At 42.6% G+C, this 27363-nt stretch overlaps 2 protein-coding genes across 3 annotated transcripts; one reads left to right on the plus strand and one right to left on the minus strand.

Moving 5' to 3' along the window:
• Positions 1-17534: 17534 nt before the first annotated feature.
• On the minus strand, positions 17535-18851 carry LOC118455512 (trace amine-associated receptor 13c-like). 2 transcript variants are annotated; one of them, XM_087829610.1, is made up of 2 exons: positions 18816-18851; positions 17535-18356 (listed from the first exon to the last, which is right to left on the minus strand). In XM_087829610.1, the coding sequence occupies exon 2, from the start codon at positions 18279-18281 to the stop codon at positions 17535-17537; it is 747 nt and encodes a 248-aa protein (XP_087685736.1). In that variant the 5' UTR covers positions 18282-18356; positions 18816-18851. The 2 variants fall into 2 exon arrangements, with proteins under 2 accessions (XP_087685736.1, XP_035770639.2); XM_035914746.2 differs by lacking the exon at positions 18816-18851 and adding an exon at positions 18516-18685 and having other exon boundaries at positions 17535-18351.
• A 7344-nt stretch (positions 18852-26195) lies between these two features.
• LOC148098356 (trace amine-associated receptor 13c-like) lies at positions 26196-27363 on the plus strand. The gene is made up of 2 exons (XM_087829722.1): positions 26196-26371; positions 26550-27363. The coding sequence occupies exons 1-2, from the start codon at positions 26196-26198 to the stop codon at positions 27361-27363; spliced, it is 990 nt and encodes a 329-aa protein (XP_087685848.1).

Genomic DNA, 27363 nt, shown 5'->3' on the forward strand with positions numbered 1-27363 from the left:
ACACATATACAAACACTCAGCACTCACCCAACGTAGGGATAAACATTAATGGTACACACAATCACACTCCCCAAACATACTCTATACCCTGGGTCCAGGTACCCTCGCCCCCAGAGGGGGAAACGGCACCCAGACCCAAGAGATGTTACCCTTCCCTCCGGGGCGGAGGCAAGCAGACTGTCCCAGGCTCCGCAGCAGCAGGGAGGCCAATCGGACAGCCAGCATCTCCTCCCAGCCCCCCCGCCCCAATGGCTAGTAGAGAACGGGGGGGTGTTAAGACCCCATACCTTCCTCCTCCCGCTCATGTGAAGTGTTGCTGCGTGTTGCTCTAAAGTGCATTTAAAATAAGGGAGAGCATGGTGCTGCTGCCAGAGAGCAGCAGGTGTTAGCACGGCCCCTCCCGAGAACCCTCAATGTCTACATGGATTTAAAATTGAGAGGTGGGCACCAGCGCCAGAGGTAGGTTTGAATACACAGACCGTCTACTGGACGCTGTTAACGTGCCCACCCTTAAGGCCCTATATATATATATATATATATATGTGTGTGTTATTAGAGTGTAAGTAATGTGGATGTCTAAGTTGTGAGATAAAATTGAGGCACAGGTGGCCAGAAGAGGACAGAGGGGGGGAATGTCTCCCCTGCACCCTGGTGACACACCCGCACCCCAAGGCCCTACCTGTGTGGGTGGGTGTGGTGGAGCGGGAAGAGGGAGGTAGCCAGGGATGGGGAGGAAAAGAAGGGAGGGGAGGATGCTCCTCCCTAGGGCCAGCTCCCCCACTGACCCCAGTAGGCACCCCCGTCCTCTGGCATCCACCAAGGCAAGGGAGCCCAGGCCCATCCAGACCGAGGCCTACGGCAGCAGCACCGCCAAGCCCCACAGGACCCGGGGCAGCCCACCCTACCCCACCGCAGAGGAAACTGTACCCACCCCAACATTCAATCATCTCCCAGACTACACAAGACAACAGACACCAAGGTTAAGTTTATTCTCCACCTCTCCTATGTCTCTCCCCCACCTGCAGAGTGGACTCCTGCAAGGTTGGAACAACCTCCCTGCCAGTTGAAGAGCCCCCCAGTTAGGCCAATGCACAAGAGGCCCCCTGCACCAGGGCTGAGCCCCCGTGCACCCACCCGCCCACAACCTCGGCGACACACCGACGAGGACCGAAGCCCCCAAGGCCCAGCCAGAGCCCCAGCACGGAGGCGAAGCACCCCCGAACCCCAAACCCCCACGCCTGCCCCGGATCCACATAGGGGCAGCCAAGCCACCAGGCCAGTAACCTACGTCCGCCAGCACAGACCATCCTCCAGCCCCGCTGCACGCAGCCATGAGGAGAACAACCTCTAAGAGCGACCAGAGCCACTAACCAGGTTATGAACACAACCCCCGGGTTAAGCCCTCCAGGGATAACGTCTCTAGGGGTCCTCCAGGTGCCCTCCAGGTGCCCTAAGCCCGTCCCAACCTCCACATCAACCACAATAGCTAAGGCGGGACCAAACCACGACCCCCTACCCCCGCTAGGTGATGGAGCTGATCAAAGGAGCCCAGAGGGATTGATCTAATGTGGTGGCAGAGGCTATATCGAGACTAATGTGATCTATTAGATGGTTTCTATATTGGCTAGAATTAAGATTATTTATATTTTTCCAGTTCATGAGGACCGTTTTCTTGGCGATGCATAGGGCAGTAAAAACCATGTGGACTGTATTAGTTTCAGTAGTGACATCATCCAAATTTCCCAACAAGCATACTAAAGGGGAAGTTGGAATTTTACATTTCAGACACTTTGATAAGTCTTCACATATCTTGTGCCAAAACTTCTGCACTGGTGGACATAACCAAAGAGCGTGTATGTAATTGTCTGGTGTATTGCCTTGACAGTGTGAGCAGTTGTTGGCGGATGTAAAGCCCATCTTGAACATTCGATGACCTGTATAGTGCACTCTATGTAGTATTTTGTATTGTATTAATTGCAGACTGGGATTTTTAATCAATTTAAAGGTTTTTAAGCAAATCTGAGACCAGACGTTTTGGTCTAAGCTGACTGATAAATCTGCTTCCCACTTTGGAATAGGAAGGGATATTGATTCATCTATTTTAGAAAGTGTTCTGTATATTTTAGATGATAATTTGGGGGATTTAAGAGTAAGAAAATGTACCGCACTTAGTGGTGTTTGTAATTCAACTTGACTGAGGTTAAATTTCTTTTTTACTATGGATTTAATTTGTTGATATTCTAAAAATCTTTTCTTGTTGATCCCATATTGTGTAACTAGTCTGTCAAATGGAATAAATTCTGTTCCCTCTAATATATGTTCTAAGTATTTAATTCCTTTACAACTCCATTCTGGGAAATTAATCATATTATTGTTTTGTAATATGTCAGGGTTATTCCAGATAGGTGTACGTTTGCATGGGATTAATGAAGACTCTGTTATTTTTAGAAACTCCCACCATGCTGTCAGAGAAAAGCTGATGTTGATGCTTTTGAAGCATTCACGTCTTTTGATGTTTGAGCTAATAAATGGTAGGTCTGAAATCTCTAGATCATTGCATAGTGCCTGTTCAACATCTAGCCAGGGCTCATCTAAGAGGGTACATTTTAACCATTCTGAGATGAACTGAAGCCTGTTGGCTAAGAAGTATTGGTGAAAATTAGGCAGATCTAATCCTCCTCTATCCTTGATTCTTTGTAGCATTTTTAATCTGATACACGGGGGTTTATCTTTCCAAAGGAATTTAGAAATATATGAATCCAGAGATCTGAACCAATCTTGTGATGGTTTGTTAGGGATCATTAAAAATAAGTAATTTATTTTTGGCAAGATAATCATTTTTATAGTGGCGACCCTTCCCATGAGTGATATGGGTAGAAATTTCCATCTAGTCAGATCACCTTCTACTTTCTTTAGAAGTGGGATGTGGTTTAATTTAGTTAAGTCTGAAAGCTTAGGAGAAACATTAATACCTAAATATTTAATATTTCCAGATTGTAGTGGGGCAGAAGAAGAATTATGGAAGGAGCAGTTAATGGGAAGAACTGTAGATTTTGGCCAGTTAATTGAATAATCTGAAACTCTTGAAAACCAGTTTATTACAGTAATTACCTCAGAGAGGTTGATTTGTGAGTTTTGCAGAAAAAGCAACACACCATCCACATAGAGACTGATTTTATGTTCTACATTCTTACATTTTATGCCCTTAATTGTTGTAGCCTGTCTAAATGCTGCTGCTAGAGGTTCGATAAAAATTGCAAAAAGTGAAGGGGAGAGTGGGCATCCCTGTCTGGTGCCCCTCAGGAGACAAAAGCTGGAGAATGTCTGGTCATTTGTTCTGATACGAGCTGTTGGGGAATTGTATAATATTCTTATCCAATTTATGAAAGAGTTTCCAAAACCAAATTTTTGTAAATTTGCAAATAAAAATTTCCAGTTAACTCTGTCAAATGCTTTTTCTGCATCTAGCGATAATAGTATGGTTTCAATGTTTTTATTGTATGAGTAGTCTATTAAATTAAGTAATCTACGAGTGTTTGTTGAGGAGTGCCGACCTTTTATGAAACCAGTTTGGTCAGGATGAATTAAGAGGGGGGGTTATTTTCTCTAATCTCTTTGAGAGAGCTTTGCAGATTATTTTAAGGTCTACATTTAAAAGAGAAATTGGACGATAACTTGAGGGAAATAAAGGGTCTTTGCCTGGTTTTAGCAGGAGACTAATGTTGGCTGAATTTATATTTGGTGGTAGTCTGCCATTTTTCTCGATTTCCTGCAACATTCCATGGAATACTGGTGTCAAAATTGTCCAGAATTCTTTGTAGAATTCTGCAGGAAAGCCGTCTGGACCTGGAGCCTTATTATTGGGCATACTTATCAGGGCTTCCTGGAGTTCACCTGGCGTCAGTGGCGAATTGCTTGACTGTCTAGTAATTTTGGAAGTGTTATGTTGTCTAGAAACAAATCAATTTCATTTTTAGACGGGTTTATTTGTGGTGAATATAAAGTTTCATAGAAATCCCTAAAAATGTTGTTTATTCTTCCAGGGAAATATATTGTGTTCCCTGATAAATCTTTAGCAGCACATATAGTTGTTTTTTCTTTATTCATTTTTAACTCTTTTGTTAGAAATCGACCTGATTTGTTACAAAGTCTTTGTACAAGGAATTGTGTTTTTCTATTAATAATTTCATTTAATTCCAGTTTTGTTTTGCATATTTTGTTCATTATTTCTTGATCTTGGTGGAACGCGTAGGCTTCTTCTAAGGATTTGATGTTTTTTTCTAATTCCTGAATATTTTTGTTGTCTTGTTTCTTTTAGTGTGATGAGAAAGAAATTATTTTACCTCTCATCACAGCTTTTCCTGCTTCCCATAGAACAGAAGCAGATGTTCCGGGAGTGTCATTAAAGTCTAAATATGAAATCCATTCCTTTTTAAAATATTTAATAAAGTCTTCATCTTTAAGTAGTGATGAGTTAAATCTCCAGTTTTTACTTGGCGTAGTATTATTCTGTGCATTAGTGTTAAAGATACAGGAGCATGATCGCTGACAGCTATAGGGTGAATCTCGGTGTCTGAAATGTCACTCAGCAGTGAGCTGCTGACCAAAAAATAATCCAGACGAGAGTAGGAGTGATGAATATGTGAGAAGAAAAAATATTCCTTACTGTTGGGGTGAAGGCAGCGCCATGCATCGCAAAGGCCATAGTCGCTCATATACTGGTTGATTATATTTGTGGATTGCCAATTGCGCTGAGTTCCTGTAGTTTTGAGCCTATCCATTTCTTCATTTAGTCCAAGGTTGAGGTCGCCTCCAAGAATGAGTGTGCAATCAAGGTGTTCAGAGAGTGCACTAAAAAATCCGTGGAAGAATGAGGGTTCATCAACATTTGGACCATATATACTTACAATACATAGTTTTTTGTTCAATATTGATAGTTTAATAATTAGAAATCTACCCTCTGGATCTATAACTGTATCGAGTAACGCCTCTCTGCAGCTTCTCTCCTCCTGCTACCCCCTCAAAAACCCATCTCCATAGAGACTGTGTCAGCTTCCAAAAAGACAAAAAACAAACTAAAAACCACCAACAAACAACTTAAACATTTACAAAGAAAGAATAATACAGTATCCACATCTGAACCAAAGAGTAAAACAGTGAAATGTGGATTATTAAATATTAGGTCTCTCTCCTCCAAGTCTCTGTTAGTACATGACTTAATAATTGATCAACAAATTGATTTACTCTGCCTTACAGAAACCTGGTTGCAGCAGGATGATTATGTTAGTTTAAATGAATCAACACCCCCGAGTCATTCTAACTACCAGAAATCTCGAAGCACAGGTCGAGGGGGCGGTGTGGCAACAATTTTTCACACCAGTCTATTAATTAATGAAAGACCCAGACAGACTTTTAATTCATTTGAAAGCCTGATGCTTAGCCTCGTCCACCCCAGCTGTGAAACTCAGAAACCAGTCTTACTTGTTATCATCTATCGTCCACCTGGGCCTTACACAGAGTTTCTGTCTGATTTCTCAGACTTTATATCTAATTTAGTTCTGAGCTCAGATAAAATAATTATTGTGGGTGATTTTAACATCCATGTTGATGCTAAAAATGACAGCCTCAACATGGCATTTAATCTGTTGTTAGACTCAATTGGTTTCTCTCAAAATGTAAAAGAACCCACCCACCACTTTAATCACACTCTAGATCTTGTTTTAACATATGGCATAGAAACTGAACATTTAACACTGTTTCCTGAAAACCCTCTCCTGTCTGATCATTTCTTGATAACATTTACATTTACAATAATTGATTACGCAGCAGTGGAGAGTGGACTTTATCAAAGTAGATGTCTTTCTGAAAGCGCTGTAACTAAGTTTAAGAATATAATCCAGCCACTGTTATCATCGTCAATGCCCTGTACCAACACAGAGCAGAGCAGCTATCTGAACGCTACCCCAACAGAGGTCGATTATCTTGTTAATAATTTCACCTCCTCACTACGTACGACTCTGGATACTGTAGCTCCAGTGAAAACTAAGGTCTCTAATCAGAAGTACCTGACCCCGTGGTATAATTCTCAAACACGTACCCTAAAGCAGATGACTCGTAATCTGGAGAGGAAATGGCGTGTCACAAATTTAGAGGATCATCATTTAGCCTGGAGAAATAGTTTGTTGCTTTATAAGAAAGCCCTCCGCAAAGCCAGAACAGCTTACTACTCATCACTGATTGAAGAAAATAAGAACAACCCCAGGTTTCTCTTCAGCACTGTAGCCAGGCTGACAAAAAGTCAGAGCTCTTTTGAGCCAACCATCCCTTTAACGTTAACTAGTGATGACTTCATGAACTTCTTCACAAATAAAATTTTTATCATTAGAGAAAAAATTACCAATAATCATCCCACAGATGTAATATTATCTACAGCTACTCTTAGTACCATTGATGTTAAGTTAGACTCTTTTTCTCCAATCGATCTTTCTGAGTCAACTTCAATAATTACTTCCTCCAAACCATCAACGTGTCTTTTAGACCCCATTCCTACAAAACTGCTCAAAGAAGTCCTGCCATTGATTAATTCTTCAATCTTATATATGATCAACCTATCTCTAATAATCGGCTATGTACCACAGGCCTTCAAGGTGGCTGCAGTTAAACCTTTACTCAAAAAGCCATCTCTAGACCCAGCAGTCTTAGCTAATTATAGGCCAATCTCCAACCTTCCTTTCATATCAAAAATCCTTGAAAGAGTAGTTGTCAAACAGCTAACAGATCATCTGCAGAGGAATGGTTTATTTGAAGAGTTTCAGTCAGGTTTCAGAGCTCATCACAGCACAGAAACAGCTTTAGTGAAGGTTACAAATGATCTTCTTATGGCCTCTGACAGTGGACTCATCTCTGTGCTTGTCCTTCTTGACCTTAGTGCAGCATTCGATACTGTTGACCATAATATCCTGTTAGAGCGATTAGAACATGCTGTAGGTATTACAGGTATTGCACTGCAGTGGTTTGTATCATATCTATCTAATAGACTCCAATTTGTGCATGTAAATGGAGAGTCCTCTTCACACACTGAGGTTAATTATGGAGTTCCACAGGGTTCAGTGCTAGGACCAATTCTGTTTACATTATACATGCTTCCCCTAGGCAGCATCATTAGAAGACATAGCATACATTTTCACTGCTATGCAGATGACACCCAGCTCTATCTGTCCATGAAGCCAGATAACACACACCAATTAGTTAAACTGCAGGAATGTCTTTAAAGACATAAAGACTTGGATGGCCACTAACTTTCTGCTTCTTAACTCAGATAAAACTGAGGTCATTGTACTCGGCGCTGAAAAGCTTAGAAATATGGTATCTAACCAGATTCTTACTCTGGATGGCATTACCTTGGCCTCCAGTAACACTGTGAGGAACCTTGGAGTCATTTTTGACCAGGATATGTCCTTCAACGCACATATTAAACAAATATGTAAGACTGCTTTCTTCCATTTGCGCAACATCTCTAAAATTAGAAATATCCTGTCTCAGAGTGACGCTGAAAAACTAGTTCATGCATTTATTACTTCCAGGCTGGACTACTGCAATTCATTATTATCAGGATGTCCAAAAAACTCACTGAAAAGCCTTCAGTTAATCCAAAATGCTGCAGCAAGAGTACTGACAGGGACTAGAAAGAGAGAGCATATTTCTCCTGTTTTGGCTTCCCTTCATTGGCTTCCTGTTAAATCCAGAATTGAATTCAAAATCCTGCTCCTCACATACAAGGTCTTAAATAATCAGGCCCCATCTTATCTTAATGACCTTGTAGTACCATATTTCCCTATTAGAGCACTTCGCTCTCGCTCTGCAGGCCTACTTGTTGTTCCTAGAGTATTTAAAAGTAGAATGGGAGGGAGAGCCTTCAGTTTTCAGGCCCCTCTTCTGTGGAACCAGCTTCCAGTTTGGATTCGGGAGACAGACACTATCTCTACTTTTAAGATTAAGCTTAAAACTTTCCTTTTTGCTAAAGCATATAGTTAGGGCTGGACCAGGTGACCCTGAATCCTCCCTTAGTTATGTTGCAATAGATGTAGGCTGCCGGGGGATTCCCATGATGCATTGAGTTTTTCCTTTCCAGTCACCTTTCTCACTCACTATGTGTTAATAGACCTCTCTGTATTGAATCATACCTGTTATTAATCTCTGTCTCTCTTTCACAGCATGTCTTTTATCCTGTCTTCCTTCTCTCACCCCAACCGGTCGCAGCAGATGGCCGCCCCTCCCTGAGCCTGGTTCTGCCGGAGGTTTCTTCCTGTTAAAAGGGAGTTTTTCCTTCCCGCTGTCGCCAAAGTGCTTGCTCATAGGGGGTCATATGATTGTTGGGTTTTTCTCTGTATCTATGAAGCGCCTTGAGGCGACATTTGTTGTGATTTGGCGCTATATAAATAAAATTGAATTGAATTGAATTGAATTGAATCGAGTACTGTGAAATTAACATTTTTATGTATTAAAATTGCTACTCCTCTTTGTATAGAATTATAACAGGCTGCAAACACATTAGGAAATTTAGGTCTTTTAAGTTCGTTTAAACCTGTAACAGGTCTGTGAGTTTCTTGTAATAAAACAACATCTGCCTGTAGTTTTTTAAGCTGGTTAAATATCTTTAACCTCTTTCCTCTGGTGCCAGCCCCATTTACATTCCATGTGACAAACCTCAGCGTGCCCATAATTGTGTGTGTATGTCTAATGATGTACGCTGGGTGTTTCGTTTAGACAGGTGGAGAGAATGTGGAAACATCACTTGTTTGTAAATAGAAAGAGAAAAAAGTGTGGTGATAGGCTCCATAAGTCTGACTATGTGTGTGAATATTCACTAATATGAACAAGCGTGGCTTGCGTATGTGTCCTGCAAGTCTGTGCGTGCTGTTTGGCTGTTGTAAATGTGCTGCCGTTGAGCGCATGTGTTTGCGTGATCGTGGTGTGAAAATATGGAGAAATAGAGGGTGTTATTTGTAGGTGAGTGGGGAAGTAGGTGATCACAGCAGTGAAAGACAAGAGAAAGAAAGAAACCACATAAACTGCGAGCGACAACAAAAAAAAGAAAAGGAAACGGAAACATTCCAATTAAAGTAAAGACGGAGGGTGACGGTGTTATATCTGCTATGACATCATACTGATATTACTAGGTTAAACCCATGTTAAAGGAGAAAGTGTGAATGAATAAGAAAAGAGTGTAGCGGGTTCTTATCTGGAGTGCAGTCAATATAACCACGGAGTGGTGCCGGGGTCGCGGTAGAGCTGTCCGTCCACGTAGAGCCGGTCCACGGCGATGACAGCACGGGAGCCTTTCTGAATGAAGCTACGTCGAACTGGGAACAGGACCTTGCGTCGTTCCAGGATTTCTTTGGGGAACTGGTCGTTCACACTGAAGTCCGTTCCTTTCAGCTCCCTGCCGCGACTCTTCACCTGTTCCTTCTGTTTGAATTGACCAAATTTGGCCACAATAGGGCGTGGTCTCCCGGTCCGCGACCTCACACCCCCCAAGCGATGCACTCTATCGAAGGCGACGTTCTTTACGGTGTCCTCCAGCAGCTTCAGGTGGATTTTAATGAAGCTTTTCACTGTTGCCTCCACGTCCTCTCCGGCAGATTCTGGAATACCAGAAAACACAAGATTATCTCTCATGCTACGGGCTTGTAGATCGATAACGGACTCTTTTATTTTTTTATTTTCAGTGTTTAGCTGGGTCATGTTATCGGTGAGAGATTTGACCGACTCCCATAGCGTGGCATTTTCAGCGGCAAGCGTTTCCACCTGCTGCTGGCTGAATTCCAGGGATTCTCTCAGAGATTTAAATTCCTGGTGTAAAATCTCCACCAGAGATTTTGAATATTGAATATTCACACATTTATTAGAGATGAAATTCTTTCATCTCTAATAAAATGATCAGTGTTGCTGCTTTAACAGGTGTAACAATTAAGTTTAACATCTAAGCATCCATGAAAACAGAATTTATGATATTTAATGGAGTTAGAAGTAAGCACGAAGTTAGCTCGCTAGCTTCCATTTAAATATAATATGCCATCTTCAGACTGAGGGATTTATGAAACAAATTAAAACGTACAGCTCTGCTATCACCTTGTCATGAAATAAATATATTGTTAATCCTTATTTAGTGTTTATTGTTACTTGCTTTTAATGTAGTTTAAAAGGGCCATCTCTTAGTACAGTCTGTGCTGAAAGTACTGACAGGAAACTACATGCTTTTGCAAGAGCATGGTAACTGCAGGACCAGAAAGTGAAACTAAGCAGAGTGTTTGATCGAAACTTAAAGTGTGGTGTGACGTCTGGATGGAGTATATAACTAGGCTTCGTGTTTGTGCTTCAGACTTTGGCTGGCGTGTCTGTGTGCCTGCTCGGGTCTCCATATTCCGGAATATGTAAAATTAAAGATTATTTTTTGACTAAAAGACCACTTTGAGCCTTGTGTCTTTTTTGGCCATAAAGAATATAAAAGAACCGGATATAAAACTTGGTGCCAGTGACCCGGATTCTTTTGCGGCTGAGGGGACTAATTTGGACCTTGATCTGATATGAGGCGGACAACAGACCGGTCTAAAAGATAAAGTAAGAACAAACCTGTAAAAAATTGTGCACATTGGAGGAATTCTAAATTAGTTGTCCACCAAATTGATGATTGTTACCATTAAATTGGCTCAGTGGAAATTAAATGAAATTATAAAATCTGTTAAGTAGACTTCAGGTGACATGTCCATGGTAATTTTGGGTAATTAGGGATAAATAAAGGTAAAGTTTGGGGATATTTGACGAAAGCTTATTGTTAATACCAGGGTGGATTTTAAATTGTTGTGACGTATGTTTGAAGTTGGTGTGTTATAATAATAATAATAATAACGGATTGGATTTATATAGCGCTTTTCAAGGCACCCAAAGCGCTTTACAATTCCACTATTCATTCACACACTGGTGGAGGCAGCTACAGTTGTAGCCACAGCTGCCCTGGGGCAGACTGACAGAAGCGAGGCTGCCATATCGCGCCATCGGCCCCTCTGGCCAACACCAGTAGGTGGTAGGTGAAGTGTCTTGCTCAAGGACACAACGACCAGGACAGAGAGCCCAGGGATCGAACCGGCGACCTTCCTGTTACAGATGCGATTCCAAACCCCCTGAGCCACGGTCGCCCCGTTATGTGTTAAGTCAGCCAAGAAAAGAGGAAAAGAGATTAGATTAGGACATTTGGTCAGGGGATTTCATTCCCCACATTGATAAGCAGAGTTGGACTCGGGCACCAGATAAATTAACTGTGGATTCCCCACAGTGGTGCTGTGGGGAATCCACATTTAAATTTATTTAAATCCAAAATGTATTTAAATAAATTTTAGGACGGAAGTTAAACTTCCAGGGCTGCAAAATGTTCTGAGGGTTATACCTCCATTCTCTTCCGGACGCGGGACATTGTCCTCCGGCGAGAGGGTTAATTCGGCTGGCAACGCCGAGCACTGGGGACACTCGTTAATAGCTAGTGGTCAAGCACCACTTTGACCGACGGGGTTGGACCCGGGTGGTCCCATTTGAACGTGATTGACAGGTAAACCTTAAGTAAAGCTTCAGGCGCAGACGGGATTTGAAAGCGCCCACGAGTGGGGTTTCCGGTCAACTCACGGGGACCACTTTTAAATTATTATAGGGCTTAGAAATTTGACCGCTATCGGTGAGGGTGTTCGCGAAGCGGGTCGATCAGTCAGCAAGGTTGGACCTGGGCTTAGATGCTTTTAAATTTGTCAAAATTGTGTAGGAAAAGTCTGGTACCAGAAGAGGGGGGCATACGGGTTGGACCCAGGCGTTGGACGCCAGAGAATCCCCGTAGGGATCATGTTGTTTGTGTCTGTATGTACTTGGGTTGTCTGATTATTGTGTATTGTTGTAAGTGTGAAGTGTGGATTATAAAACTCGAGGATGTGTATAGGGTGGGGGGCGGTAGTGTTTTTATCACAGGCACATCCTTGTGAAGGTCTGTTTGATGTTGGTAAACTTCCTCCCCTTTTTATGGCTTCACGGTGTTATCTAGGGTGAACCATAAATTGGGTGTGGGGGAGACTACCCTCTTTATGACCTAGGATGTTGTTCCTTCTTTATGACCCTTCTGGTCAGCAGGAAAACACACACACACACACACACACACACACAGACACACACACACACACACACACATTTTTTTACAGAAGTTCACACATATACATAAAATGCCTTGTCATGGAACCATGTGGGCGTTACTTTTCTGTGATGTGTTCTGTGTGAACTGTCTCTCAATAAAAGGCAGCGGGAGGAGGCCGGATTTGGGGTCATTTCGTGGTAGACATCAACGAGGCCTCCCTTGCAAGTGAAACGATCGATCGCTGTTGCCTTGTTTTTCTTTCACGGGAATAAGTCCTGGATACAGCGGGGTCTGAGTTTAGACCCAACATTAGTATAACATAAACAGTGAAGCTGGAGGGCGAACGCTAACAAATGGAGGACTTTTTTCCACTCAATAAAAGTTAATGTGAGAGTTTTCAATGGATTACAGCATCCTGCAATGTCATGGCAGGATGCTGTAAACGGACCAAACTTCAGTCAGGAGAACAACCGAGAAAATCCATCCACAATACGAGGTTAGTCATTAATATACTGCTGTATGGGCTGGGCTGTAGTTGCATCGTAAGGGCTTACAAACTGAGCTTTAAAATGATTAGAGGTAATAAAAACCAAGAGAAGCCGACAGTGATCACTGACTGTTTTTAGGGGCTTGTTGAAATTAAACAGAACAAGATACAAAGCATTAAAACATGTTAAAAACACACACAACAGCCTATGCAGACTACATTGGGCCCAGAAGCTGGATTTTTCACGTCATCACTTAAAGATTGGATAAAAAATGAATAATAAGGGCGATAAGACACACCCTTGAGGACAACCTGTGGAGGAGAACACTGGGTCAGACAGAACCCCATTTATTCTCACTTTTTGTGACCTATTCGTTAAAAAATCTAGAATCCAGCCCACCAGGTTTTTCTTGATTTCAAACTGTTCTAAAAGTATTTTAATTAAAATATGGGGCTGTATTATATTAAAAGCAAAAGAAAAATTGATGAAAAGAAGTCTTGCAAAAGTCCCTTTACTCTCTACATCAGGGGTCTGCAATCCTGGGCATGCGTGCCACAGCTGGCACGCGAAGGGTTAACTGATGGCACAACACGCAGTGAATTAATCTGAGAAGGTGCATTAACGAATAAATGCGGTGCACATCGCAAATTAGCTCGCATAGACACATTAGTTGTGCCACTTCTTAATGACGGTATCTTAGCTAACAACCCCAACAACCACATTCAGCTTGTAATTGGCTAAAAACAACTTAGCCTACCCTACCTTAGCCCAGAGGGACGTTGCTAACTGGCAGTGTTTTCAAGCAATATTGAAATTTCCACATTCCGACACTTCAAATGCTTCAGGAGCTGTCCACTCAGTGCAGCATCAGCACCGTGGAAATACACGGATACATCTGTAGACTCAAGACTGATCAAACCAGAAAGCTTTAATGAGCAGCTGGATTTGTCTCACATTAACTGGCTGGACACAGAGGACATTGAAATGCAGCTGATTGAACTGGAAAGTTTGACTCTGTGGGGTTGCAGAACTACGAACGCAGCTGGAATCCATAGCTGTGCGTGTTCATGGAGCTTGTATTTTTCACCTGCTGGACATCACTACCCAACTAGTTTAACTGTCTTCAGAACAATACAGAGGCCTTATTGACAGTACTTGGCTCTACATATCTGTGTGAGCAGATTTTCTCTCACATGACTGTCCCTGTAGCCATCTGAATGCTGAACACTTGGAGACCTGTGTCTCTGAGTGGGAGACCAGACACACATTAACATGTGTATCCCTGTATTACCAAACATGCCATTTTGGCACAGTTTATTTTTCTTATCATTGTTGTGAGGAGACCATAAATAGCATTTGTATTTTCTGCTTCACAGTTCATTTGCTGTTATGGAATTCTTGTTATGAATAAAAAGAGTCTTTTTTTGTTTCAAAATAGCTGATAACTATTCGCTGATAGCTGCCAACATCTGAAAACAAATATAATTCTATAAAGTTGTTTTATATAGTGTGTAACTGTTAATATAGAGTGTTATTAAATCAAATTTAGTAGAGTCAAAAGCGCCTCCTCCACTCCTCTATTGGGCCTATATGCAAATTGCATTGGATCCAGCTGATGTTCAATCTCTTCCATAATCAAACTTCTGGTGATTTTCTGAAGACTTTCATCACAACTGAGGTGAGGGCAACTAGCCTGAAGTCACTTAGAACTGTTGGATGACTAGATTTAGGGACAGGAACCACAACTGCTTCTTTCCAAAGAGAGGGCACATGTTGTGTTTGCAAGGATTTATAAAAAATAACCTGAAATATAGGACTGAGTTCTTTAGCACAAGATTTAATTAGGCGGCCAATAATGTAATCAGGACCCTGACTTTTGTTCACATTAAATATATGAAAGGACATGAGTTCAATGATAAAGTGCTGAGTATCTCTCAGTTTCTGTTTCAGTTCCAAAATATCCTTGCTAAAATCAGAGGAACTAAAATGAGCATAAAATATATTCAAAGTGCAAAATCTGTGTCTGAATTAAAGCCATCTAAAATGATCTGACTGCTGCTCTGGGGATTTTGAAACCCTGCTGTGGTTTTCATACAAGTCCAGGCAGACCCCAAATTTTTTGCAGCAAATTTGGTTTCTAGAAGGTTTTTGTAGCTCTGTTTTGGTTTCAAGATCTTGACTTTCAGGTCTTTGGTGGCTGTCTGAAAGTCAGTAACAGCCCCCTCTCTAAAAGCCTGTCTCTTTTTCCGTAAACAGGATTTGACGCTTTTGATGACCCACGGCTTATTGTTAGGGTACACTTTAACAAGCTTACGGGGTATAATTATGTCTTTACAAGATAAGATATTAACAGTATCACATAAATAGCTTTGAAAGCTAAAAATTACAATACAGAAGCTCAATAAATCCAGACTGAATGTAGGTTTTGTGGTATGAGATTATAAAGATTAAAAAACAGTCCTTGAGGCAACAGAGCTAAAACAGATGTTAACACATTTTAGAGGATGCTTTCAGTTGCATGTCTAGTAAGTGGTCAGCATCTGTTTATTATCCATAGCCAGCATCATATCATCTCATCATATTAGCCACAGTCATTTAGATTGTTGCTGTGTCTCACCAACATGGGCATCAATACAAAAGGTAAGTCTCATAAAGACAAGGTTTGATGTGTAATAATAGTCAAAAACTCCCATATACACACTCCTAAACCTTGTGGAAAGCCTTCCCATAGAGGTGAAGTTTATATACCTGGACCAACAACATATTTAACCTTATGGATTAAGAAAAAGCTGTCACTCAAGTTCATATATGTGTAAAATTGATAGTGAGCACCAGGGCCGTGCACAGAGGTTTAAAGGGGCGGGTGCTCAAAGTTAAAAAGGGACACATTGAACCAGGCTGAATAACAACAACACACATTCATCAAGAATCTAATATGGAAAGGGCAGGGCTGTGTTGATCTGAGACTGTAGACATTAAAAAGTCCATAGGAGAGATGGTAGCTGATTAAACAAGTGTCATGAGATAATAACAAAATGCAAAAATTGGTGACAGCGCTTGGAACCATAAGGCAACAAAAAACTGTGATAAATAATTTATCACAGTTTTATTTATCCACACCTAACAACTCTTGCACTTAATCTATAATAAAATGATGACAGAAAAATGTTATAGCACTGCTTTTAGTAGCCTCACACAGCTCCTACCGTTTCCTCCTTATGTCCTTACCAGGCATGTCTGGACAATGTTATATCATGAGTAATATTTTTTTAAAAATCCATATACATAAAACAAACACATGCACGCACACACAGTGACCTTCTTCAGAATACTGTATATACTATGGGCATCACGGTGCTGATCCAGAATCCTTACATTATTATTTATTACTAGAGCTACAATAACAAAGCAATGAGGAGGGGGAAGTAATAAATATGAAATAATGTATTTATGATGATTCCATTTGTTTCACTATCCACTCTGTGCAGGGCAAAGCTTATTACATTTTTAAACTGTAGAGATACAATCATTTTACTGCTGTAAAATCTAAATTTTGTCTTATTTAAAATATAAATCTAATATAATCTGCTTCTTAATGTATGTTCTTTAAAATACAGCGTGTGTTTTTTAATATATTATAATTATAATAATGCATAATTATGTGGACATGCATATTAGATCGTTTTTTAGTGAAATATAATCCCACCAGAAAGGCAGGAAAAGCCCGGAAACTTACTTTAAAACTAAATATGTTCCCTAAAACGGTGACAGAGCTACAGACCCATGACAGCCTTACACAGGTAGCCAGCAGCTATGACCAGCGCTACTTGTGCAGTTAATAAAAGGACAGGTAATGTTTGTTGCACTGTTGCACACGCAGCACCCTCGTTTGTTTCAGTTCGTCAGTTGCAACAAGACAGCTTACCAACGTGTACGTAATAAGCTAACACTCCTGTGTGCTATACACTACAGTGTACGCTGTACACCTGCTTACTGGTTTTGTCGCATCAGTCTGTGTCTCTGAATTAACTTGTGTTTCTCCTGCAGCTCCGGACCGCAAAAAATGCGCGTGCTCTTTGTGAGCTCGTTCCCGGCTCGTAACCAGCGCGTTCTGCTGTCAAGGGCGATCATTGGTTAAATGTGATCATGTGACTGATGCAAGCCAGATCCTTTTATTTTATTTAACTGTGATTAATAGTTAAATATTATTGTTGAGGGGCACAGACAGGACTCCGCACGGACACACACATTAAAAAAAAAAAAAAAAAATTTTTTTAAAAGTTGCCTCAACAAAAGGGCACTTTGGGCACCCATCAGGAAAGGGGCGGGTGCTCAAGCCCCTCTAGCCCCCCCCCTGCACGTGCCTGGTGAGCACAGACTGATGTAGAAGCCACATTTTAACCTCAAAATACTACAAAGTGACTCAATTTCCCAGAGGAAACACAGTGAGAGATGGAGGGATGCTGTTGAGCTCCAGGGAATGTTTGTTTTTTATGTTCTTATGTTATAGAGTCTGATATTAAGGTCAACAATTCAAATGTATGAATTTCACTGGTAGAATAAGAATGACTATTCATATATGTATTTATTTACTAAGACCAACATTTTTTGTCTCATCTGTAGGCTGCAGATAAATTAGAGTACCATGTACAATTCTCGGAAATTGTTTGTGCATTCCAATTTAATTTTGATGGAATTACAATCATTTAAATTATGGACAAAACACAGAATTTTCTCATTGTGGACCAGAGGACTAGTACTTTAATAATGGAAACAATGGAAACAAATCCATTTTATCAGACTTCTGGAATTGTACTTAGTGTAAATTAATCATAATTTATCTTTTTTCACCGTGTCAGTGATAACATCACCTTTCCCTATAGTATATTGGCCTCACAGGAGCCATGCCTAAATATCTTAAATGTCACAATGAGCTTGATAGATTTCAGAAACCAGGGGTAGCAAAAAGTGTAGATTAATGGGTTCAGACAAGAGTTAAAGTAGAACAGCAAGAGCTCAAAAGGTACAGATCTAATATCAAAGAAACTATTCTGGCCTACCATTGAGGAACAAAAAAATGGGAAAAGACATATCAGAAAGGCAATAACAAGTACACCGAGAGTCCTGGCAGCTTTCAGCTCAGATTTCTTAGCATGCACTGTCTCTGACCCCTGGAGTCTGAGAGCAGTGATATGAGAGCGCATTGCCTGAGCCTGAGACACAGCCACCACAAATACTCTTAGATATAGAACTATGATGACAATCACAGGGCCGACAAAGGTCAAAACAAAGTCAACAATTCCCACAAAGTAATCAATGACAACTACACAATCACCAGAACAAGAATTATACCTCCCTGGCTGCTTGAAATTATCCTTCATGATAAGACTGTTATACAGAATTGAACAAGCCCAGCAAGTACAAATACAGACTGAGACTCTTTTTATAGTAATTTTGGTGGGATAATGCAGAGGGTCACAAATGGCTACATAGCGGTCAGCTGATATGAGTACCATAGTTCCTACTGAAGCAGAAGTAGCAATGTAATCTAAACTGCTATACAGAGCACACATGTGGTCACCAAGAAACCAGCAGCCATCTAGGAGACTAATCTCAAAAGCCATGATGAGGCCCACGAAGAAATCTGAGACGGCCAGAGAGACGAGGAGGAGGTTGGTTGGGGTGTGCAGCTGCCTGGATTAAAATAAAGCATTACATTGGTAATAGCATCTCTAGTATAACAGTTAAAACATTAAAACTATGAGGAAAAGACAAACGCATCATATAAAAAGAAACTTCGCAAGCAAAAATGATTTTTTATCACTAAAAAAAAGTCACTAATTTAAATAGGTCAGTACTTGAAGTGAGCGATGGAGATGATGACAAGTAGGTTCAGTACTGCAGTAAGCAGAGAGATAGATGATAGCAGGGTGTAAATACACACAGCCTCAATTTGTGGGCGCTTTTGCCGCACACAAGAGGAGTTGAATAGTTGTGGAAAGCAGAGTTCAGTTTCTTCCATTGTTAGAGAAAGACAGCTGTTCAGCACAAACAGCTTTGTGACTGAGCCCCTTTTTTGTATCACCATCCTTCCTCCCACATTTGCCTTCTGACGTAACTCATTCTCTGATATTTTTTCCCTCTGCGAATAAGTCAAAATGTGATGTTAATAATATAAAGTACAAGAAAACCAAGACAAGTGAGGCTCTTCAGCACAAACAGCTTTGTGACCGAGCCCCTTTTTTCTCCTGTGCATCACACTAATGTCCGTCCTCCTATTTTTCCCATCTGACCTCATTCATTTTTGGATGTCGTGATTGCATAACATGGAAGTATAACTGCTTAGTTTTAAACTGGATCAAAAATGGCATTTTAATTGATTCATAAACCTTACCTGTCCAGGAAAACCTTGAGAAACAAAAAAAGAGCCCATGTCTTAAGCTGGAACATTCCTCAGAAAAGCACCACACTTCAGCAAATAGAACAGGATAGATCTGCTATCAATATCCTGGTGCTAGACACCACATGAATCCCAATGGTCACATGTCTCTGAATGTCAGATCACAGCTACTTTGGAGGACCTTCATGATAATTAGTCAGGGTGTGCGGCTGGAATTTTCTATCAGGCTCCTAAGTGCGCAGTGGAGGATAAGAGGAAACTGCAGCAGGTGGTGAGGGCAGCGGAGCGGGCAATCTGCACTTCACCAACCCCCCTCAGAGACATCTATACTGGCAGACTTCAGCAGAAAGCCAGTATCATCATCAAAGACCCCTCGCACCCTGGACACACACTTTTCCCCCCCTTCCCTCTGGTAAACGCTACAGGTCCATCAGGTTGAAGACAAGCAGACTCAACAGAAGTTTTTACCCACAGGCTGTCAAACATGCCCTACCTCCACCCTGATTGGAGGATAACTGCACTGCCAACACTCATGGACATTATTTATAAATCGTATTTCTATTTATACTTCAATGCAACCAACATCCCTACCGCTTTAAACTGTATTTATAATAACCTTATTTAGTATAGTTGCAACAGCCCCCCCTCCCCCCACTCAGTGTGCAACATCACTGATCACACTGCACCTCTCAATGCACCTGCTCCTCAGATGGCATGTATGTGTATGTATATATATGTAAGCGTTTATGTGGAAATATGTGTGTGTATGTATGTACACAGACATACATGTGTATATATACATATACGTATGTATGTATGTGTATGTTTGTATGGGTGTATGTATAACTTGTACATATCTTTCTTGTGTAAATGTAAATTTGTCTGTTATTGTGTAAATATTTAGGCTATTGTGTACTTCACACACATGGAGAAATGCCAAATAGCCTTTCATTGTTCTTGTAACAGTGACAATAAAAGCTATTCTATTCTGTTCTATTCTATTTACTACCTAGCTAACTCCGCTGTCCTCTCTCCTCAGTGTGACTGCTTAACTGCCACGGTCCAGTCTGCATCTCTGGCTCAATTCCCCCTTTTAAATCCATGTCTACCTAGCCTGTAAACTAGGCCTTGCAACGTCATGTTCTGTGTTTTGTTGCCTTTGTCCCTGTCACACTTTGAAGTTTTGAGTTTAACAAATAAACAATGTAAAACATTTCGCTGTCACTGCTCTGGGTTCCTGCACTTGAGACAGTTCAATTCAATTTTATTTATATATCGCCAACTCACAACAGCAATCACCTGTGGTGCTTTATATTTTAAGGTAGACCCTACAAACATACATAGAGAGAAAAACCCAACAATCATATGACCCCCTATGAGCAAGCACTTTGGCGACAGTGGGAAGGAAAAACTCCCTTTTAACAGGAAGAAACCTCTGACAGAACCAGGCTCAGGGAGGGGCGGGGCCATCTGCTGTGACCGTTTCGGGTGAGAGAAGGAAGACAGGATGAAGACATGCTGTGGAAGAGAGACAGAGATTAATGATAAGTGTGATTCAGTGTAGAGAGGTCTATTAACACAAAGTGAGTAAAGAAGAAATACTCAGTGCATCATGGGAATCCCCCGGCAGCCTACACCTATTGCAGCATAACTAAGGGAGGATTCAGGGTCACCTGGTCCAGCCAGGGAAAAATGGCAAACGAAGACAAACTAAACTATACTGGACACAACTAAACTACAGAGCACAAACCTGAACAAGAATGAGAACGAGCAGAGGAGAATGACGATGGACAGCAGGGAGAACACACAGGTGAGACATGGTGGATACACAGACGGACCAGCAACTACAATAACAGAAGACACGACTTAAGACACAGAGAAACACAGGGAGATTACACACAGGTGGTGGACAATGCTGGGAGCAATTAACGAGACGAGACAAGAGGTAAAATTGAACACATTCACAAGAGACGCAGACCTTCACAATAAAACAGGAAACAAGACCTCACTACACAAAGACGCAGACTTGACACTGAGAGACAGACTGAATATAACACATGGAACCTAAATGCTAAACATGAGACACAAATCCTGAAACACACATGAACAGAAACATGGAAATCTAATAATAATCTATCATCATCATAATCATCACCACCGCCACCAGTATACAGGAATAATCCATTATTCAAAGCCAAAACATAACAACTCTAAAATGCTGAGTCGAACCGACCGGCCTGGAAAGCGGCTGGCAGAGGCGAGCCGGAACAGGACGAGCTGGGTCCAATGATGGTGTGGCAACCGCAGGACCACACGAGAAAGGACCAGACGAGGCAGGACCAGACGAGGCAGGACCAGACGTGGACGAGTCTGACGAGGCAGGACCAGACATGGACGAGTCTGGCGAGACTGGACCAGGCGTGGATGAAGACACAGAGGCTGGACCAGGCATGGATGAGGCTGACGCTGCAGGCGTGGATGAGGCTGACGCTGCAGGCGTGGCGGCTGCGGAACCTGACGGCAGCGTGGCGGCTGCGAAACCTGACAGTGGCGATGCTGCAGGCAATGATGCTGCAGGCGATGATGCTGCAGGTGATGATGCTGCAGGCGATGAGGCTGCAGGCGATGATGCTGCAGGTGATGATGCTGCAGGCAATAAAGCTGCAGGCGATGATGCTGCAGGCGATGATGCAGCAGGCGGTGATGCAGCAGGCGGTGATGCAGCAGGCGGGGATGCAGCAGGCGGTGATGCAGCAGGCGGGGATGCAGCAGGCGGGGATGCAGCAGGCGGTGATGCTGCAGGCGATGATGCTGCAGGCGATGATGCTGCAGGTGATGATGCTGTAGGCGATAAAGCTGCAGGCGATGATGCTGCAGGCGGTGATGCCGCAGGCGGTGATGCAGCAGGCGGTGATGGCAGCTGCAGAACCTGACGGCAGCGTGGCAGCTGCACAACCTGACAGCAGCGTGGCAGCTGCGGAACCTGATGGCAGCGTGGCAGCTGCAGAACCTGACAGTGGCGATGCTGCAGGAATGATGCTGCAGGCGATGATGCTGCAGGCGATGATGCTGCAGGCAACGATGTGGATGCAGCAGGCGGTGAAGCAGCAGGTGGTGATGCAGCAGGCAGTGATGGCGGCTGCAGAACCCGACGGCAGCGTGGCGGCTTCAGAACCTGACGGCAGCATGGCAGCTGCGGAACCTGACGGCAGCGTGGCAGCTGCAGAACCTGACAGTGGCGATGCTGCAGGAATGATGCTGCAGGCGATGATGCTGCAGGCAACGATGTGGATGCAGCAGGCGGTGATGCTGCAGGCGGTGATGCTGCAGGCGGTGATGCTGCAGGCGGTGATGCTGCAGGCAACGATGTGGATGCAGCAGGCGGTGATGCTGCAGGCGGTGATGCTGCAGGCGGTGATGCTGCAGGCGATGATGCTGCAGGCGGTGATGCTGCAGGTGGTGATGTGAATGCTGCCGCAGGGGATGATTCAGCAGGTGACGGCTGAACAGACTTCCCCGGACTGTCAGCTGACATGAGGATGTGCTGGCTGGGTCCTCCAGGACCCCCAGCAGACGAGGCGTGGTGATGGGTGGGCTCCTCGGACCCACCAGCTGACTTTGCCTGAAGCTGGACGGGCGACTCGGGCCCTCCAGCAGACGCGGCATGAGGCTGGATGGGCGACTCGGGCCCTCTAGCAGACGTGGCACGAGGCTGGACGGGCAACTCGGGCCCTCCAGTATACGAGGCATGATGCTGGCTGGGTTCACCTGAACCCCCAGCTGACGAGACCTGGGGCTGGCTGGGTTCTCCCGAACCCCCAGCTGACGTGGCTTGAGGCTGGACGGGCTCCTCGGGCCCTCCAGCTAACTTGGCCTGAGGCTGGACGGGCTCCTTGGGCCCTCCAGCTGAGATAGGCGGCTGAACGTGTCCTTCTGACCCTCCAGCAGAATACGGAGGCAGAAGGGCAAACTCACTGGAGCTCTCAGCAGGGGATGACGGCTGAGACTGCTAAGAAAAGTTCTCGGGTGAAATTGTTGGAGCTGGTGGCTTAACCTCCAGGGGTCCAGAGTTGGCTGACGACTGGCACCGAGCCTCTGGGGAGGCTCTGGAGGGGGTTACGTCCTTGAAGATGACCATCTTAAGAGACCCAGCAGATGTTGTGGTGGAGTGTGTTCCCTGCTTAGGATGAGACGGTGAGGATGGTGGCTGAATGGGTGAGTGAGCTGGCCTAACTGAGGGTAGCCGGGCTCCTGACTGAACTGACGTCAGCCGGGCTGCTGACTGACGAATAGTAACAGGAAGACTATTCCAGAAGTTCAGTGCAGCTGAGACAACAGCACAATCCCCCTTGGTCTTCAGGTGGGACCTAGGTTGGACCAAGAGTAATTGACCAGATGATCTTAACCCTCTGGGGTCCAGGGTATAATTGGCCGTTTTTGACTACTTTTGATTTTGCCTCTATATTACACCTTTAAAAACTGTTTATCTTGCCTTGTTTTGTATCATTATTTTCAGCATAACCTCAAATATCTGAAATTTGAGTTATTTTTTCATTTTGGCATACTATATTAGCACAATTGATCTAAATCCAGACAAAAAATTCAAAAAACATGTTTAACGAATCGTTTTCATAACTTGAAATGCAAATAGAAATTGTACATTTCTAAAAATTATACACAAGTTTTGCGAACAACAAAGTTATATGGTACTATTTACCTAAAAATGCAGCCAAGGTCTCAGGCGTTTTTTAAATAACAATTTAAAACTATTTACTGAACAATCAGGTGTGCTGCATCAAATAAGAAAGCACACAAATTATTTGTGCCAGTCCAAAAAAATAGTTTGTGTCCAATATAATTAAGAGGAGAACAGCACAGTCCTAAACCCTCCAGGTCTGACAACAGGAGGTGTGTCAGTCCTGTTTTCCATGTGGGGACAGCGTTTACACTGGAATTTGTCTTTGACGGCTTTTTTGGAGCAAATGTGACATTCAGCAGTATAACTTACACAAAATACAAAACAATAACTACACAACACACTAACTCTAGCCTCCAAACATGCTAAACATCACTAATGTCTCACATATGAAAACTCGCTCTCTGTCTTTCTTTCGCTTGCCCGCTTTCCGTCGCGGGTGTCGCTCCTAAAACTGCCCCTTCTCCCTAAACAACCAAGTGCCAAATGTTGCCATATCAGTTTTTGATTGGCTGACAAGGTAAACTTTAACACCAATAGGGAAGGGGTGTTTTTTCTTTTTCTTTTTTCACTCACAAGCGGAGAGTGTTTGCTAGCGCTGTCCGTAGAAAACGCAGTTTTTACCGTTCTTCCCGCTGTAAACACCACTGTTTTGTTCAGGATAAAACATTGCGTGTATCTTTTTTATCATAACGCTGGTATTACGTGGCCCATCAACACAATTGAAAAACTGGTATATAGTTTAAATTTATATAGTTGCAGCATTTTGAGCAAGTTAAAGTCTATGGAGATGGACGGATTGGCCAAATTAAAGGGATTGCAGTATTCTAATCTGGAAGTCAAAAAAGCATGGATACGTTTTTCAAGGTCATTGTGCTGTATAAAATGTTTGGCTTTAGAGATTGTGCAATTGAAAAAGCCAGATTTGACTACTGAGGACACTTGTTTATTAAGCCTAAATAAACTGTCCAGGAAAACACCTAGATTGCTTACAGTGTCAGAGAAGAAGCTGGCAAGGTGGCCAAATAGAATGGCTAACTAGTCCCGAGGGATATGCCTATCAAACACTACAATCTCAGTTTTGTTTTCATTCAAAATAAGAGAATTGGCCAAAAGCCAGTCCTTGACCTCTTTCATGCAATCTAACAAGCATTCCAGTGAAGATGACAAATCATGAATCAATTGAAAGAAAATTTGAATGTCATCAGCATAACAGTGGCAAGAGGTTTTATATTTATCAAAAATAGAGCCCAGAGGTAGCATGTACAAAGAAAACAACAAAGGGCCCAGCACAGAACCCTGGGGCACACCACAACAAAGAGGGGCCAGGGTGGATGAGTAACATCCCATTGTGAAAGAAAAAGATCCGAGAGATAGGATTTAAACCAGTTAAGGGCAGAACCCTTAATGCCTACAGCATGACACACAGCAAAACACAATTTTCTCTAGTACTTTAGATAAGAACGGGAGTTTGGAGATTGGTCTATAGTTTGCCGGATCATTCTGGTCAAGGCTGCTTTTTTTTTTAGAACAGGCTGCACTGTTGCGTGTTTAAAGGCAGTCGGGACGCAGCCCACCATTAATGATAGGTTCATCAAAGGTAGAATATAAGGCCCAATTACATCAAAACCATCCTTAATAATAGGAGAAATGTCACGTACAGAATTCGAACTTCTCACCTGACCAATAATCTCTTGAGGGTGGAGAATGAACTACTTCCTACTTCCTACCTCTTTCTACTTTAGCACGAAGAGGATTCACCACAGAGGGGTGTAAAAATGAAGGCTTAAGAGAATTTTTCTTGTAAAATGATTTAAAAATTGCTCACAGAGAGCTGAGGAAGCCAAATCTGACCTTCCAGGACAAGGATTGATCACGGAGTAAAAGACTTAGTGTCCGTGCTATCAGGATCAAAAAAGGCACAGTCTCAGAATTAAATATACATACAGGGCGACGAGGGCCCGCAGAAGTCATTTCTATTGCATTTTACCGGAGCCACAGCATGTGCCTTAAGGTAGACCTTAAAGCGAACATGGAACCCACTCAGTTTGCTCCGCTTCCTATAGCGCCTCTTAGGCAGGGAAGGTAGAGGCAGAGGATGTGCACCAGTGGAAGGGTAAATAAATGACAAAGTAGCCACTCCTAAGTTCCCGCAAGGGTAAGGCTGGTAGTAATGGGTCGAAGACTTCGGGGTTTTGAGGTCGAAGAACAGGGTTGGCCGATTGTAGGTAATGCATGCAATCTATCAAGTACATGAACTTCACTGGAAAAAGTTTAAAAACCTCAATACACAATGAAACTATGCAGGACTTGACATAGTTGTAAACATACTGAAAGAAAACTGCCACCAGTGGGCAAGAGGGAGGAGCAATGTGAGCAAAGAAAATAAATCAGGTACAGAACAAAGAGCTTCAGGCAGAAAGCTGGAAACTCCTTTTTCTAATGATGAAAACCTTTGAAGAAACTGAACTCTGCTTTCCACAACTCCTCAACTCCTCCTGCAGGAAGACCATGCGTCCTTATACATTTTCTATACTTATTTATATTACCCTGTCCTCTATTTCTTTGCTCACCGTGACTCTTAATCTGCTGGTCATCATCTCCATCTCACATTTCAAGTAATAATTTTGTTAGACATATGCAGACAGTAAGATTTTATGGCTAAAAGATGAAAATGATATGATATCCTATCTGAGTGATTCTGAGCGAAATGCTTTTTCCTTTTATCTGTATAAAATTGTACTTGTTGCTACAAATAATAATAATAATAACTGTGTCGCTGTTTTTTGTCTTCAGGAAGCTGCACACCCCCACCAATCTCCTCCTCCTCTCTTTGGCTGTCTCTGATTGCCTGGTGGGTCTCCTGATATTATTTCAAATTATGATTATAGATGGTTGCTGGTTTCTTGGTGAATTCATGTGTAGTATGTATTTTCTCTTGGACTACATTATAACCTCTGCGTCAATAGGAACCATGGTTCTCATATCAATTGACCGTTATGTGGCTATTTGTTACCCTCTCCATTACTCTACCAAAGTCACCCCAAAAAGAACAAAAGCATGTGTTTATCTGTGTTGGATTTGTTCTTCAGTCTTCCACTGTCTTGTGCTAAAAGACAACCTGGTGCAACCTGGCAGGTATAATTCCTGCTATGGGGAGTGTGTGGTTGTTGTTGGCCATGCTTTTGGAGTTGCTGATCTATTGCTGTCCATTATTGGTCCTGTCACTGTGATTGTAGTTCTTTATCTAAACGTATTTGTTGTGGCTATGACTCACGCTCGTGCCCTGCGGTCACATATTGCAGCTCTGACACACGAGGGGTCAGTAAATACAAATGTTAAATCTGAAATGAAAGCAGCAAGGACCATCAGTGTTCTTATCATTGTGTTTCTAATATGTCTCTGCCCATACTTTGGTGTCACACTCTCAGGTCAAGATGCCATGCTCAGTGCTTCATCTGTTGCATTTGTAATGTGTTTGTTCTATTTAAACTCCTGTCTAAACCCTCTAATCTATGCTTTATTTTACCCCTGGTTCAGAAAATCTGTTAAACAAATTGTTACACTTAAAATATTGAAGTCTGGCTCCTGTGACACCAATATCATGTAA

The sequence above is a fragment of the Neolamprologus brichardi genome, chromosome 16 (assembly GCF_056152115.1).
Source record: "Neolamprologus brichardi isolate AB-2024 chromosome 16, ASM5615211v1, whole genome shotgun sequence".
Classification (NCBI taxonomy): Eukaryota; Metazoa; Chordata; class Actinopteri; order Cichliformes; family Cichlidae; genus Neolamprologus; species Neolamprologus brichardi.

Excerpts from the sequence above, each read along its gene's own strand:
- LOC118455512 (XM_035914746.2), bottom strand. The coding sequence starts at position 18,679 with ATGGAAGAAACTGAACTCTGCTTTCCACAACTATTCAACTCCTCTTGT. Across the intron at positions 18,352-18,515 it reads ATCTCCATCGCTCACTTCAA|GCAGCTGCACACCCCAACCA; the intron begins GTACTGACCTAT and ends ATTTTAATCCAG.
- LOC148098356 (XM_087829722.1), top strand. The coding sequence starts at position 26,196 with ATGATGAAAACCTTTGAAGAAACTGAACTCTGCTTTCCACAACTCCTC. Across the intron at positions 26,372-26,549 it reads ATCTCCATCTCACATTTCAA|GAAGCTGCACACCCCCACCA; the intron begins GTAATAATTTTG and ends TTTTGTCTTCAG.